This window comes from Astyanax mexicanus, chromosome 4 (assembly GCF_023375975.1).
Source record: "Astyanax mexicanus isolate ESR-SI-001 chromosome 4, AstMex3_surface, whole genome shotgun sequence".
Lineage (NCBI taxonomy): Eukaryota > Metazoa > Chordata > Actinopteri > Characiformes > Acestrorhamphidae > Astyanax > Astyanax mexicanus.
The window spans coordinates 26,282,923-26,300,594 of NC_064411.1; the positions used below are offsets into that span (position 1 = coordinate 26,282,923).

Below are 17,672 nucleotides of genomic sequence, written 5' to 3' on the forward strand. Positions count from 1 at the left end.
GTTTACACAGCCAATTACCCAACCCACTCATTAGGACTCCCCCTATCACTAGTGATGACTCAACACAGCAGGAGGGTGAAGACTAGCACATGCTTCCTCCGATACATGTGAAGTCAGCCACCGCTTCTTTCCGAGCTGCTGCTGATTCCTCTCATTCTTCTTCTTCTTCTTCTTCTTCTTCTTCTTCTTCTTCTTCTTCTTATTATTATTATTATTATTATTATTATTATTATTATTATTATTGTTGTTGTTGTTGTTGTTGTTGTTGTTCTTCTTCTTCTTATTATTATTATTATTATTATTATTATTATTATTGTTCTTCTTTTTGTTCTTCTTCTTCTTCGTCTTCTTCTTTTTATTATTATTTTTATTATTGTTCTTTTCTTTTTCTTCTGTTCCTTCTTCTTCTTCTTCTTCTTGTTCTTCTTGTCTTTCTTCTTCTTCTTCTTCTTCTTCTTCTTCTTCTTCTTATTATTATTATTATTATTATTTTTCTTCTTCTTGTTCTTATTTTTTTTATACTTTTATTTTAAAAAAAATCCCATTTTCTCCCCAATTTACACGGCCAATTACCCAACCCACTCACTAGGACTCCCTCTATCACTAGTGATGCCCCAACACACCAGGAGGGTGAAGACTAGCACATGCCTCCTCCGATACATGTGAAGCCTGCCACCGCAGGCTGGAAACATGCATAATGAATACAATTATTAACAATGTTCTTTAAAAATGGTATTATTTGATAACCAATAGATTTGCTTATTTTATAGGGCTACAAACATATCTGAAATTGTTACTCAACAGATAGGTGGTTGTGTTTCTGGTGTATATTTGTTAATTAGACTTGGTTTAATTATGTTTATTAGGCTTTAAAACTAGTTTCTGTTCTATTTTCTATTTCTATTGTCTCTGCATGAGAAGCCCGAGCCTTCTGCAAAAGATGGATCTACTAAATTTTCTGTTGGGGCCCAAATGTATGCACCTGCCTAATTTAGTTTAAAGAATTATTGCAGACTTTCTGTAAATTCTATAAACTTCATTTTACTGCTTAAATATCACTGTGTTCATCTGCTATATGATATATTTAACTGAAATTACTGATCCCAACAACCAATAATTTATAAAAGAAAATCATAAAATTGATCAGGGGTGCCCAAACTGTTTCATATCACTCTCTGTATATGAGGTAAAATATGTAATTTGGTCCACTTTTAGTTGCTGTGTGAATGTAGCCTCAGAGAGAGAATGAAAGACACTCACCCTCCCTTCAGGATGATCTGCTGACTGAGGCTCAGGGTTCTAAACACCTCCCTTTAGAACCTGCCGGTTACCGTGGAGACGCTGCTGAGCTGCCTGTTCTAGAATTTGATGACATCACTGAGGGAATCACACTGCATCCAGTTCCATCTGAACTCAATGACCCCAGCCACCATTACATTACATTACATAGTTTATTCACAGTGCCTTAAACCTTTGCACAGTGCTGGAGGAGAACATGCCAAGAAACATGTATGAAAACTGTGATTAAAAACCAAGGTTATTCCACCAAATATTGATTTCTGAACTCTTAAGACTTTATGAATATCCATTTCTTATTTTCTGCAAACAGTTGCTCTACAATTGACAATATTTTTATTTGGAATTTGGGAGAAATGTTGTCCATAGTTTATAGAATAAAACAACAATGTTAATTTAACTCAAACAAATATCTAGTGTGTGTGTGTGTGTGTGTGTGCACACGCACACTGATGGTAAATAAACTTAAAGCATAAACTTAAGCATGATGAATAGCCTTAATAGCCCATCAATTTGTCTTACAATAGAAAAGCAATATATATTTTTTACAATTTTAAAAATATGTATAGTTTAAACTAATAAACAATATAGAATAAATACACCAATATACTGATATACATCAATCCAAAAAAATACTTCCCAGATTGCCTTGGAAAGCTTAAAAAAACAAAAAACAAACTTTCAAAGGAAAGATAAGAAAGTCATTAATGTTATTTTTCAAATATGCATTTATTTGCCAAACTACTCGCTCGCGGAGTGTAGATGATTTGTGAAACAGAAAGGTGTAATCTGACTGTACAGTATCATATAGTGTACACAAGACACCAAGAACTGAAATAAATTAACAAATGTATTTTAGCCTATTCAGGATAAATGCCCCATTCACACAATAACTAAACAGACACACTCAGCATTAAAACTCCATTAGATGAGTATAGGGTCCATCTGTGTTCAGTTTCAGTGCATTGGGTCATCAGTGATGCAAAGTGCTGATAAAAAGCTGATAAATCACATTAATATTCCTGCAACAGGATTTAAAATGATTAAGATTATTTTTTAAATGTTTGTGTTTATTACATTTATTGAGCCACTTTACTTTTACCCATGTGCGGCCAGGAAAAATAATATAATGCAGTACTCAAATGTATTTTGAAAATGTAAGAAAGTTGCCAATTTTCAATGTATGTTTTTAACATTTAGCTTTATTTTACAAACATGAATTCAGTGTAGTAAAAAAAAGTGCACTGAAGTGCTCTTTAGCTAAAATGTATTTTACAGTGAAGTATGCCAATTATTCAAGCAAGCATCTCTTAAGTAAAGATAACTTGTGCTGTGAACATTTATGGATTAGTGTATTTTCAAACACACTGTGCACTACTATATGCACTCTCTAAATAAGGGTACCAAACTGTCACTGTGGTGATACTCTAAAATGGCTTTAACGTAAACACCTGTACCTTAAGGACCTTTGAGGGTATATTTGCATTGTTTGTACCCAGCAAAACAAATGTATCCATACAGTAGGCAAGAAAGTGTCTTTTAATAATATATTAATAACAAGAAAAAATAAGTAAAAAGTGTCTTAAAATAAAAGTGAAAATTATAGTAATATGTAATAAGCAGGTGTTTTGAATTACCTAATTATCCTCTGGAGGTAACAGGGCCAGACAGAGTGTGAATAAAGACACATTACAAGTTGTGTGTTTCTAGGCCTATACAAATGTTATTAATTAGTCTTTGTTAAATAATATATATCACAGGAAATCAGTAGAAATATGTAGACTACCTTAATAGATATTTTTTTTAAATAAGAACATTAAATTGCCATTATGAAAAAACATAAAGAGAATAAAACCACGACTGGGATTCAAACTAGGCTTCCATCCGGTGTTCTGTCGAGTTTTGCTACCCTGTCAAACCGTGCTATCATAGTGTATATTTAAATGTAAAACTAGTAATCTAAAGTGTTGCTATTTCCGATCCAGTACACACATAAAAGTTAAATATCTAAGTCACTGTGCGTTACTATTTTTATCATTTTCTTAGTAAAAAGATAGTGTAGCGTCCGGCTGGTTGCTTTGAGAAAGATGTTTACAGTCGTCGCTTTATTGCTGAAACTTACAATGGTTGCTATTTTTTTAGATGACCCTGGTTAAAAGAGCCCCTACCAGGGGTCCCTAGAAAACAGAAAGGCCTACCATTACAGGGCCCTTGATCACGAGGGCCCCTGCTATGGCTCCCTTATCTTCCATAGAAGTCGTTTGCCACGGCTCCTTGACTTTCTAGGGACCTACAAACTGACAGACAAGCTTCCATATTTCATAACAGATGTTTTGTTGCAAATAAAACTGCGATTCAGGCTTTACTTAATGGTTCTGAATTTGTATTGTTTTAAAATGATAATGTTCTAGTTCTCTTAAGCGAAGAGACACAAATTAATTTATTTATTTGATGAATGCTATCTTTGACACCGATTAAATTGAGTGAATGTGGCCCAGGGTGTGACAACAAGCCATTTGACTAGTTTCATGTTTCCCCTTTAATAAACAACAGTAAAGAGACCAGTGGTCACTCTATAGCTCTGAAGGAATGCATGAAAGGAAAAGTGCCTTTTCATACTGCAAGCTAATTTTACTGAGCAGCACAATTTGATTTGGTGACAGATGATGAAACAGCAAGTGGTTTTGTTGTAGTAGCTGTGGCTGCGTATGCGTGTAACCCTGATATTTTTTAGATTATTTATTGGAAAACATTTTATTCAGCTTGTTATTCAATGACTATTCAATGACATTTTGAAACGACTTACATGTTTCGAGGCAGTATAAAGGGGTCCCGACAATAATTAAACTTGATTTAATATTATTAACACAGCAGGGGGACCCAGACTATCCTTAATCTGTCCTTGGTTTGTACTTGGTACCTTGGTTTTAGTATTGGTTTGGTATTATTATTATTATTATTATTATTATTATTATTATTATTTGTATTATTATTGTTATAAATTGCGTGTGTATAAGAGCACCAACCATTTAAAATCTTTAAAGGAACATTGACTAAAGTTCAGTAATACAACCCTAACCGATGTCTATGAGACAATATTAACTAAAGCTTATTTAAAGTAGTGATAGTAAAAGTAGGTGTTATGGGAGATCAAATAGTTGATTCAGAAAAAGGTTCGATATAGTAAGATGTTTGAATTTTCATCCACCACAGTGACATCTGGTGGGCAATCAGTCACCAAGTTCAAATAATCCCAAACAGCAGACCATGGTCTTTTTGAGATTCTTCCATCACACGCTGCTAATAGTTTGACAACTTATGAGTAATAAATAATAAAGCAATACAATGTGCGATTTTTCCTCACAAAAACGTTGCAATGCTTTGCATCTCTTTTAAAATGTGGCAATGTTGTCATATATCATGTTTACAGTTCTGAGATCAGATATAAGACTTTTAAACTCTTATTTATTTATAAACCATTGAGGACAAAACATTCGGATCTCAGTTCAGCTGCTTGCACTTTTTTTAGGAGCAAAATGTGCAAAAAGATTAGAAACATTTTCAAACTGTGTGATATAACGAAACCTGTTTTTGGACAATCACATGGATTTTTTTTCATTTTGATACAGACTTTCATCAAAATGAAAATGTATTGGATCACTGTGGTTTAAATAAATCGATTAAGTTCTAATCTGAATTTTGAGTTTGACAACACTAGTTTAAAGTTTGTTTCCCCATCATCATTATTAAAATATGTAATGCAACCACAATTCAGCATTAATTTAATATTCTTTGCAATCTGGGACAACACAAACTCTGTATTATTCTGGCCTACAGAGCAGGTGTCTAAACAATATATTATGGTGTAGGTATTTAGCAACCAGTGTTAGGATCTCAATCCCATGCTTTAGGTTCTTATTCCCACGCCTTAGTATCACATTTCCATGCCTTTATAAGTTGTGGCCATGCTTTTTTTTGTCACCTTAGGGGCTCCATACACATTAGATAAAATGATCAAAAACATAAATTTGTATTTTTTCCATACAAATATAATCCAAAAGTCACCCATCTCAGAGAGAGAATCACACATGTAACCTTATATGAACTGTACCTACACTACCGCTTAAAAGTTTGGGATCACAGTGAATTTTTTCTTGTTTTGATAGATAGATAGATAGATAGATAGATAGATAGATAGATAGATAGATAGATAGACAGATAGACAGATAGATAGATAGATAGATAGATAGATAGATACTTTATTTATCCCGAAGGAAATTTAGGCATCCAGCAGCAACAACACAATACAATAAGAAACATTTCAAACATAAATTAAAACAAAAAATAATAGAAAATATATAAGGCTATAAAAAAAACTTTCTATACAAGGTAAAGATATATCTGTAAACGGAGCAGTGCAGTAGATGTTGCTAATGGTCATTAAATAATTAAATAATTAACAGAGCAAAGTGCAATGTGCAATGACATCGATTATGAAAGTGACTGATGTGACGTGGAAATATAATATAAATATGCATCCATAACAAATATAGTTCTAAAAAGAGAATGTGAAAAAGTGAATACCCAAGCATGAGTAAAGTGTACTTGAATGTAAGTGAGGTTGGGGAAGTGTTAGTGTAAATAATTAAGGGGTTGAATAATGTGGTTTAAAATAAAGCAAATAAACAGGACATGCACAAATGATCAGAGTAAGATATATTGATTTTAATGAAAATGATGACTGTGTACTTTAAATGTTGCTTTCATCAAAGAAGCCACCCTTTGCAGCAATTACAGAATTGCTGACAGTAGGAATATGAGAACATTTTTATTCTTTAAATATCATCTGATACACTTAAATTGATTGTGAAATGGACAATATTGCTTGTAAACTGCATAAAAATGTGTTTTTCTTCCAAACATAGGGAAATTTACAAGTGATCCCAAATTTTTGAGCAGTAGTGTAGGTAGTAAGCTATTAGTAAGTTATTTTACTAACTAATGAACTTTTTGACTTGTTATCCCCCTTGTGTACTGTTGCATCCCCCCTTCAGTCAGCGCGCGAGGGCGCTGCCGCTCAAACACTGGACGACTGGCCGCTCTACATTCCTCACGAGCGGGAGCGCGCCGCCGCTGCCGCCGCGGGTGCGCGCTCGGGAAAGCTGGGGCGAGCAGGCTCCAGGAGTGACGGAGCGCTCGGAGTCGGTGCTGCGGGAAACTGGAACTTACAAATCGTGTGCTGGAGAGGCCGTCTGTAAACAGCCTGTAAACGGGAGGAGAGGACCGAGGACTGCTGTAGCGTCTCTGGAGCCCAGGACAGGAAAAGTTAAGGTAGTAATAAACCTTAGTTTTGTTGCTAATTAACGTTATATGTAAACTAACTAGCTAAGTTAAGTTCCGAGCTCCTAAAAGTACAGCTCCGGATTAATTTAGGGTCGTTATTACTGTTTTTAGACGTTTTGATAAAAAAAAACAGGTTAAATAAAGCAGGTTAGTCTGGCGCGATTTATAAAGATAATAGGTTAAATCTAATGTATTGATTTAAGTCGTTCAGATAGTGAGTTCTGGGTCGAAACTCGGGTTTCCTTCCCGGAGGAATGAGAGAGAACCTGTTCCATCATGTCCGAGCTGAGCCTGGGACTATATTATAGTTAAGTAGCCTAGTCAGGTTAAGTTATATGGCTTGATGAATCAAGATACTCTCTTGGAGGTGGTGTTCGTGATGAATCCAGGCCTAAAAAAGTACAGAATCCGCTCCGGTAATGCGCTATCCATGTTGTTGTTAAGTTTAAATCATGAGGAAATATATACACTTAAACACAAGAACTGATCTGATCCGATCCGCATGAGCTGATGTGAAAGTGTAGAATCCAGTCCGGGGTTTTGTTCCAACTGTTGGAACAAAACACGGAGTGGAGTTTAAGGACCTGGATTTACCACTGTTCGTCTCAGGTAGCGAATTAATTATATTATCTGGCTGTTTTTTTGCGTTTTTACCACCCACGGCTATTTTATCGTCGAAATAACACGTTAAACGACCAACCTATTCTGTTAGTTTGTGTTACTTATAAAAAATTAAGCGCGCTAGAACTGTCAGACCAACTTTTTTTGGCTACGTTAGCTTAGCCAGCTAGCTAACAGCACTTGCACAGGTGAGCAAGCTAGCTAGCTTAGCTTAGGTGGCTAGCGTTAGCATTACCTAGGTAGGTTAGCTTAGCTTTCTACAAGACTAAATCTATTCCTGGCTCTAATTATGAGGATAAAATCGTGAAATTTTCCTTGTTTAAACACTTTACTTAAGTTTCTTTTAATTTCTCTGAACTTAAAATCCCGGCAAGCTAGACAGCTAAGGACTTACTTAAACACAAAAACTGTTATTTTGACATTAGCTAGTAAGCTTAGCTAGCTGCTAAGTTACTTGGTTTCCATGGTTATCAGTTAGTTAGCCATCTATTCCATCATTAAGATTTTAAACAGGACATTTCTGTAAAAAGAAAACTGTATTATTGTCATATTAACCATTTCAGACCTGACTTAAAGCTTTGGAAAAAATAACAGACCACTTAAAAGTGACAAGTTTTTAGATTTTACCAAATTGAAAGCCTCTGAAATATAATCAAGAGGAAGATGGATGATCACAAGCCATCAAACCAAACTGAACTGCTTGAATTTTTGCACCAGGTGTAAAGGCATAAAGTTATCCAAAAGCAGTGTGTAGGACTGGTGGAGGAGAATTAAAAATCAGGGTTGTTCCACCAAATATTGATTTATGAACTCTATAAATATGACCTTGTTTTCTATGCATTATTTGAGGCCTAAAGGCTCTGCATCTTTTTTTTGTTATTTCAGCCATTTCACATTTTCTGCATATAAATGCTCTAAATGACAATATTTTTATTTGGAATTTGGAAGAGATATTGTCCGTAGTTTATGGAATAAAACAATAATGTTCATTTTGATTAAACATATGCATATTAATAGCAAAATCGGAGAAATTGATTCAGAAGTAGTCTTTTAAGTTTTTTCAGAACTGTATATTCCAATGGTGGAAAAACATAAGAATGCTGTTTTCTGTCTGTAAGGCTACGTTTACATTACCAGGCTAAAGTGACTCAAATCAAATTTTTTTGCTCAATGTGGCTCAGATCTGATTTTTTATGGCTGTGTGAATGTGCCAAATCAGATGTTTCAAATCAGATTTGAGTCACTTTCATATGTGGTCCTAAATCAGATTCATGGGCATGCGGCATGAATGTGAATGTATGAATCGGGATTTAATGTGTCTTTTTGCCTTTGTGTGCTGCATGCTTCTCTCTCTTACCCACACATCTCTTGGTGCAGCTGTGTAGCTATAGCTGCAAAAACAGCAAATGCAAGCCGTCTGGCCTTTTTTCTCCATGGATACTTCAGACCAGCTGTTGATTCTCCACTCTAGCAAAAAATGCTCCACATACGAGCTGCTAACTCATCCATTTCCCTTTATAAAGCTAGTCGTCTCTCAAATGACGTTTTTTTTGTTGTTGGTGAAGAAGGTAATGTTGAACAAAAAGTGAAAGTGGAACAGTGGGATAGAGGAGGAAATGAGGGAAAGATGGAAATGAGGTTGGAAGTGGTTTAGTTTGTTAGGGGTGTTACGATATGTCTATAAATGCAGTTTTCGTGGCAGGCATACTTATATGTCTTTTCATGGAACAACACTGCACATGAGACTCGATTGACTCTTTATTAATACCATTATTTAAAAACTATCATTTATTTCTTTTTGCGTAGTTTAGTTTCAGTTTTTGTACAGTTTGTTGAATGTTAGCAAGCAAAATAATGCAACATGCAGTGTTTTATGTTAATTTATTATTATTATTATTATTATTATTATTAAGTTTCAAGAAATTTCAGGAGAAATTTTCAATTTCAACTTGACTAATGTTTATTAGTAGTGTTGGTCAGTGGTTACTTGCTTGAACTCTAAAAGGAATGGTTCACTGAAAATTCAAATTTTACTCAAATGTGCCCTCACCAGAGAACAGTTTGTCAGCTGTATGCGGTGTCTAACATTTGTTTGTTTATTTCTGCAAATGGAGCCACAAAGCTAATGGAGATAACCAAACAAATACTTTAGGGCTGCAGCTAATGATTATCTCGGTAGTCGCCTAATCCAATCTGAATATTTCACTACGTAACAATTCTACATATTTATTTTTTGGTAACAGGTATTAAGTGTATTCTCCTAGTTCTTCATGCCTAAAATGAATGGAAAAATGAGCAGAAAATGTTAATATTTTCCATTAACTTAAATTTTTTTTGTGCAATGATGATGTTAATAATAGTAAAATGTATCTATTAGAGATAAATCGATACCATTATTTTTCAACAGAGTACAAGTATAAGCGAACAGCATTTTGAAGCATGTTTTACTTTTTTTAAGTCATTTTTTATTTTTGTAGCATGTTGATATTTCATGTCGGATGTATAAACTCTTTGACTTCAGGATGGATAAATGTCCACTATTAACCAGCTGTGGATCTGGGACTGAGTGTATATACACTGCTCAAAAAAATAAAGGGAACACTCAAATAACACAATATAACTCCAAGTAAATCAAACTTCTGTGAAATTAAACTGTCCACTTAGGAAGCAACACTGATTGACAATCAATTTCACCTGCTGTTGTGCAAATGGAATAGACAACAGGTGGAAATTATTGGCAATTAGCAAGACACACTCAATAAAGGAGTGGTTCTGCAGGTGGGGACCACAGACCACTTCTCAGAACCTATGCTGTCTGGCTGATGTTTTGGTCAGTTTTGAATGTTGGTGGTGCTTTCACACTCGTGGTAGCATGAGACGGACTCTACAACCCACAGAAGTGGCTCAGGTAGTGCAGCTCATCCAGGATGGCACATCAATGCGAGCTGTGGCAAGAAGGTTTGCTGTGTATGTCAGCGTAGTGTCCAGAGGCTGGAGGCGCTACCAGGAGACAGGCCAGTACACCAGGAGACGTGGAGGAGGCCGTAGGAGGGCAACAACCCAGCAGCAGGACCGCTACCTCCGCCTTTGTGCAAGAAGGAACAAGAGGAGCACTGCCAGAGCCCTGCAAAATGACCTCCAGCAGGCCACAAATGTGCATGTGTCTGCACAAACGGTTAGAAACCGACTCCATGAGGATGGTATGAGGGCCCGACGTCCACAGATGGGGGTTGTGCTCACAGCCCAACACCGTGCAGGACGCTTGGCATTTGCCAGAGAACACCAGGATTGGCAAATTCGCCACTGGCGCCTTGTGCTCTTCACAGATGAAAGCAGGTTCACACTGAGCACATGACAGACGTGACAGAGTCTGGAGACGCCGTGGAGAGCGGTCTGCTGCCTGCAACATCCTTCAGCATGACCGGTTTGGCAGTGGGTCAGTAATGGTGTGGGGTGGCATTTCTTTGGAGGGCCGCACAGCCCTCCATGTGCTCACCAGAGGTAGCCTGACTGCCATTAGGTACCGAGATGAGATCCTCAGACCCCTTGTGAGACCATATGCTGGTGCGGTTGGCCCTGGGTTCCTCCTAATGCAGGACAATGCTAGACCTCATGTGGCTGGAGTGTGTCAGCAGTTCCTGCAAGATGAAGGCATTGAAGCTATGGACTGGCCCGCCCGTTCCCCAGACCTGAATCCGATTGAGCACATCTGGGACATCATGTCTCGCTCCATCCACCAACGTCACGTTGCACCACAGACTGTCCAGGAGTTGGCGGATGCTTTAGTCCAGGTCTGGGAGGAGATCCCTCAGGAGACCATCCGCCACCTCATCAGGAGCATGCCCAGGCGTTGTAGGGAGGTCATACAGGCACGTGGAGGCCACACACAATACTGAGCCTCATTTTGACTTGTTTTAAGGACATTACATTAAAGTTGGATCAGCCTGTAGTGTGTTTTTTCACTTTAATTTTGTGTGTGGCTCCAAATCCAGGCCTCCATTGGTTAATAAATTTGATTTCCATTGATGATTTTTGTGTGATTTTGTTGTCAGCACATTCAACTTTGTACAGAACAAAGTATTCAATGAGAATATTTCATTCATTCAGATCTAGGATGTGTTATTTGAGTGTTCCCTTTATTTTTTTGAGCAGTGTATTATTCAGACTTGAGTGATGAAGTTGTCTCTTTGTTAGCACAAGGACTTTACATTAGTTTACTCAATTTTTAAAACAAATAATAAACCAACACTTATAAAAAACTATTTTTCTAATATTTGAAAAATGTCTAATACTAATATCAGTGTTGCATCACTTTATTAAGTGCTTTATTAGGTGCAATTTAAAAAGGATGGATTTGTTTGAAGATTTTGACCATTGTCATCAGGAAGGGAGGAGCTGCATGTAACTGATTCAGGGTGCTACAGGAAGCCAGTGGAAGGTACATAGCAAGGGGGAAACATGGCTGACCTTTGGAAGGTTAAAGACGAGTTTAGCTGCTCTGTGGATCAGTTTTAGGTGATTGTATACATATGATGACCAGCCAGTAAATATTAACTGGCCATAATATTAACACCACCTCAGTGTTTCTATATTCAATGTCCATCAAATCCACTCCACTGATCATATAGGAGCGTTTTGTGGTTGTGTTACACACTGTATTTCTGTGTCTGTTTTTCTGCATACTTTATTATCCTCCGTTTTTCCTGTTCTCCAAAGGTCAGGACCCCACCGGATAGGCCACCACAGAGCAGCTATTGTTTGGGTGGTAGGTCATTCTTAGGCACTACAGGAATGCTCGTATTGGCTGGCGTTGCCTTGGAACAAGTGGATCAGGCACAGCATTGCTGCTGGAGTAGTGGAGCAGAAGTGTGTAGCGTGTGTTTGTGTGGGAGAGGGAGGAAGAGTGTAAAGGAAACTAGATAGGCCGAAAGTGTGGGAGAAATAATGTGAAGAAGTTGAGAAAGCCGTGTGTTCCAGCTTTCACATGTGGACAAATCACCGACCTGACACAAGTGCTGATTGTGCAATGTGCTCCTAACAGCAGTATCCTGTCAGAAAGAATGCACTACGACATCAAAGAAATATGAGAGCAATGAGTGTGTTTGTGTGTATAAGTGTAAGCTGGGGGCGGGGTTAAAGAGTTCAAAGTGTATTTGTTTTATGATAACTAGAACAGGGCAGCAAAACATTGTGTACAGTCACTCATGTGCACCGGTTCCAGTGCTGTCCAAATTTAAATTCCCAGTTTTGATAATATTGTAGTAAATGCGTATTAAATACCAGTTTCGATACAACAGGAAGAGAAGATCTTTAGTAATTGCTCAGTGTCTCATGATCATTCTGAACACATCAAACCTGTTTATATGGAATAACAATCAGGAAGTTAAAAAAAAAAAAAAAAGTAATTTCCTGAAGGGAAATGTGGTTTCCACTTTCAGGCAGTTCACTCCAGTGAAATTTTGTTCTAGGTAGTTGCAGTGGTAAACCTAGTGGTTCCTGTGTTGTTGCTATGTGGTCACTTGGGTAAATAGTTTTTTTTTCTAGGTGGTTGCAGTGGTATAACTAGTGGTTAATGTAGTGTTGCTATGTGATCACTAGGGTGCAACTTTTTTCTTAGTAGTTGCAGTGGTATACCAAGTGGATTATGTAGTGTTGCTATGTGGTCACTAGAGTAAAACCATTTTTCTGGGTGGTTGCAGTGGTATACTAAGTGGTTAATGTGGCGTTGCTATGTGGTCATTAGAGTTGAGCTATTTTTTAGGTGGTTGCAGTGGTATACCAAGAGTTTAATGTATTGTTGCTATGTGATCACTAGAGTAAAACCATTTTCTGGACAGTTGCTTAGCCTGTCACAAGAATTACATTATCTTATTAACTTATTGTACAATATACAAACATGACCTTAGTGATCTTAGATTTCCTCAATGTTGCCTATTATTGAATTGTGCTTATATATTAACGAAGGCTGCATGATATGAGAATTTTTATTTTATTTTAAGGTAAATAAATGTTTTAGCCAAAGTAAAATAAATGTTGAGTAGATATTGTAAATCTGTTAAATTTCCTCCAGTGCTGAAAACCCTCTAAGAAGCAGGGATGAAAAAGTTACTTTTCGCAAGTTTTCCCAATTTGGGGAGTACAGGTTTTAATGAAAAAGTTAGCTAAAGTTTGCTTGGTGTGTGTTTATGCCAATAACTTTTTAGGATTTAGGGTTGTCTTGGACAGCTGGCTCCTGAAGCTTTTCATTTTTCTCAAATTCTGTGCGGTGGTTTGTTCAGAGATAATGAAACCGGTTAGTGGTTGAGCTATCTTTAACAACAACTGCTTTCTTGCAAAGTTTACGTGTGTTTTAGTGTTTATAGTGTGTTTAGTGGGTCATAGTGCTTATCTGTCAAATCGTTTGGTGGAAAATAGAAATCAGATGTGATGTAAACTAAATCTGATGACTAATTTACCTCCTGATGGATGAGACAAGTGTACATTTGAGTCATTATGCTGTACGTTTCTTTCCTCTGCTGTGCTCATTATGCTCATTTTGCAGAGCTTAAATAGTGAATTAGGGAGTAGTATTTAACTTAAATTACACTGTGACTAAACAACAAGTTGCAATCAGTGATTATTTGTAGCAAGAATTACATTCCATTTATGGCACTTAACAGATTACTTACTCAGAACACCTAAACTAGTGTCTAAAGATCCCAAATTCATGGTATTTTTTATTTCTAGCAGTACCAGAGCTGAGCCACAAAATATTCTTATTGCTGATGGTACACAATTCCTAGAGTCTAAACATAGGGATTACTAAAATACACAAATGATGTGGGGGGGATATCTACAGGGGAATATTTTTAATGTGTGTCATATCTAGTTCTTGTCACATACACAGCCCTATTCCTATCCAGCCATTAATGAGCTCAGGACAAAGTGTCTTAAACTTCCACTCAGAAAATCTGAAACTGCGTAGCTGAACCAATTTTACTGTAAACATTAGGTTGTATGTAAATAAGGCCAAATAACTTACATTTCTCATTCTTTTTTCAGATGTGTTTGCATTGATCAGTTTTTGCTGAGAATGCTTCCGAAACTTTTCACCTTCTGCTCGTCTTCCTCCTGCTGACATCAGCCTTGCACTGTCTGATCAACGAGGCAGTGATGGCGGACCTCGCAGTCGCCCCGGGTCAGCCGTACATCGAGGTGGAGTATGACTACGAGTACAAGTTCAAAGACCGCATGATCACCATCAAGCAGGGGGAGTGTTACCTGCTGGTGAAAAAGACTAATGAAGACTGGTGGCAGGTGCGCAAGGAAGAGGGCAGCAAAGCCTTCTACGTCCCTGCCCAGTATGTACGCGAAGTACGACGGGCACTGATGCCACCCCCCAAACCTCTCCCACACAGTGGCGGAGGGGTAGGAACCAGAGGCGGCTCCGTAAAGAGCCGTCCTTCTGCACTAGAGCTCAAAAAGTCTGACGAGAATTTGAACAAAAAAACTTCTGCTCTCATGCCCACTACTGGACCACAGGTGGCATTGCAGCCGCCCAGAGAGGACAAGGGCAGCCCAAAAAGCCCTGTCCGTGCCGGACAGCATATTTCCCCAAACACCAAATACAGCTCTCTGCCTCGAAACCGGGCCGAGTCACCCTTGGGGCTCAGAGTGCCTCTGGATTTGGATGGGGAGAGCGATAGAGAGGCAGAGAAAACGGTGGAGGAAGAGAAGGAGAAGAGGAGGGAAAGAGTACGGGATCAGAACGCTGCTGGTGGGGAATCTCCAAGAGAGTCGTCTGAGAACATTCGGAACGACTCTGCAGAGTCTGGGGATGAGCTTAGCAGCAGCTCTACAGAGCAGTTACAGGTAAGTGGGTGTTTTTCACTTTTTTATTATTTTTTTTTTTTTTTACATCAAATCAGGTGGGTCACATGATGTCACGGTTCACTTTCATTTTCAGTTAAACAAGAGAGACGTGGTTGTGCTGATGATTACAACCAAGAAACAATAAAAATAAAACACCTGGTTTTAGACCACAATAATTTATTGTCCTGACGGACAGTTCTGGTGGAAACAGGGGAGCTGAGGTGCACATTTGAATTCTGCCGTGATTTGAGAAGCCGTGGTTTTATGTTTTTTGGATACAATCCGGGTTAGTACTCAAACATCCCTTTCAGACAGCTTCCTCTTGAGTCCACAGTTAATCCTGTTGGATGTGGTTGGTCCTTCTTGGAGGTATGCTGACGTTACTCTGGATACCGTGGCTCTTGATACACCACAAAGACTTGCTGTCTTGGTCACAGATGTGCCAGCAAGATGTGAAGTTGGGAATGATGAGGTGGGATGGAGATCATCCAACGCCCTCACTAACATTGCTCTTGTGGCTAAATGCAATCAAATCCTCATAGTAATTCTCCAAAATATAATATAAAGCTTACCTTCCAAAGTGAAGATGGTTACTCCCACTCCAGTGAAAAGAGGCTCTAAATAACCGCAGTTGTACTTGGTTCAGTTGGCTTGTGTTCTCCTTAAGTAGCCGTTGTATTAAACCTTGAATAACTTCCGTTAGTTGGCTGGATGTATATTCACTGGAATTACAATGCAATCAATGCTGTTTAAGTTTTGCTGTTGTCCTGTGTAAATGGAATGCAGGTCAATTTGGACATTATCGAGATATGAGACAAAAAAATAGGGATTGGCAAATTATTTAATATCAGTATATATTGCATTGCAACATGTGTCATTATAGGTAATAAGATTCTTGCTATATTTTAAAATACATTATTTACAGCAATTGTCACTGACTGTTTACCCTAGGGTGCATTACATGAATTGGCATTTGTTTTTCAAATGTTTGCAGGGGCAGACACCTGTTGTGTGCATTCTTTCCCGTTTTTCTTGGACATTTATACTTTTTACATTGATATCAGAATAATATTGTAATTAATAAAATTAATAAATATATTGAAATATCATTTTAGGCTACATTGTCCTGCTCTGACCATAAATATCATACAAGCTTAAACTTGTTTCTTCTGATAGTTCTTTTGAAATGCTTATGAACTGCACAGAGTAAAATTCCTGGCATCATATTACAAGAATGCGGAAGTTAATTCTTTAACACTGATTCACATAACACTCAAACAAATGGCATCAATGCTTTTTTGATGATTTAGCAGTTGCCTGGTGTGAATGCAATATCCATATATGAGACATATTTAATACATATAATAACCCATGCTCGGTGTCCCATAGTTTACTATTTTTTTTCCGCCGGGCAGCAACGGTTTGCTTTCTTTTGTCTTAGCTGTTAATCATGCTGTGTGTGTGGGCAGAAGTGCTGACAGGAATTTACAGTGCTCAGACCTGTTTAAATGCTGCTGCTGCTGTTAGGTTTTGTTTATTTAAGCACACAGCCTGATTATGCTAAACAGTTAATTGACGTGGGCAGGAGGAGTCTCATTTTTACATTGAAAAATAATCTTTTTTTAAATAGAAATTTTGGAAAAAAAAACAATTTCACTCATTAAGATAAAACAAAAATGCTTTAAATGATGAAGATAAAATCTATCAAATGGTTATGGTGACACATTGTTGTAAAAACAAATCACAAATCAAAAATACTAAAAGGATGACATAATCAGGTTGGGTTAATTTTAAGACCTTCTTTCATAACATATAGTGACTTAACCGTTTAATGTCCTCACTAAGAGCTCCTTTTGTATAAAATATAATGGAGCTGCGCACTCACATTCACGTCAGGTGTTTTCACGATTAAGCGGGAACTAAGGCTGCGTGGAGTAGGGTTGTCACGATACCAAAATTTTGACTTCGATACCGATACCAACTGTAGTATCACGATTCTCGATACCAAAACGATACTTGGAAGAAAAAAAAACAATAAAAATATCTGAACATAAAATGTTTATTTTTGACTGAACTGGATTGAACACTGAACAATCGGTGCAAACGTTTTTATTCTAAAATGAAACATTTGTACAAAAAACAAGTTTCGTTATTATAACCTTAACTATAACATAATTATCTAAACACTTCCTAAAAACTAAAACTAAAACCAGAGGTAATGGTAGCCTGACTATGTGAACCTGACGGGCGGGCAGAAGTTAAGTTCTGAATAAGGAAAATAAAGAGACAGAAGAACATTACAATGTTATGTTCATTTTAACACTCACTGCTCCGTTTTAATCAACCGTTTACCGTTTTTAATAAGCCCATGTTCAGTGTAACGATCAAGCAGGCTACGTGCCTGACCACAGATTTGCGAACCACGGGTCCAAAACAAAACTCCTGCACACTCCTCTCCGTGTTAACGTGATTTACTAGCAGTAGCTAGTAAATCTTAGTAAAGCTACAGACAGAGTGTATCTTCCACTAACCTGTCGACTTCTCAGCTCTTTGTAGAGATC

General features: G+C 37.4%; 1 protein-coding gene across 7 annotated transcripts in view; it reads left to right on the plus strand.

The window, feature by feature from the left end:
* The first annotated feature begins 6,444 nt into the window (after positions 1-6,444).
* The window catches only part of LOC103036023 (rho GTPase-activating protein 12), a 74,696-nt gene continuing 63,468 nt past the window's right edge, over positions 6,445-17,672 (plus strand). For 6 of the 7 annotated variants that reach the window (XM_049476799.1, XM_049476801.1, XM_049476804.1 and 3 more), the window contains exons 1-2: positions 6,445-6,627; positions 14,302-15,111. In XM_049476799.1, the coding sequence (XP_049332756.1) occupies positions 14,413-15,111 (699 nt within the window). In that variant the 5' untranslated portion in view covers positions 6,445-6,627; positions 14,302-14,412. The remainder of the gene's footprint in view (positions 6,628-14,301; positions 15,112-17,672) is intronic. The other variant, XM_049476802.1, reaches the window with a different exon arrangement.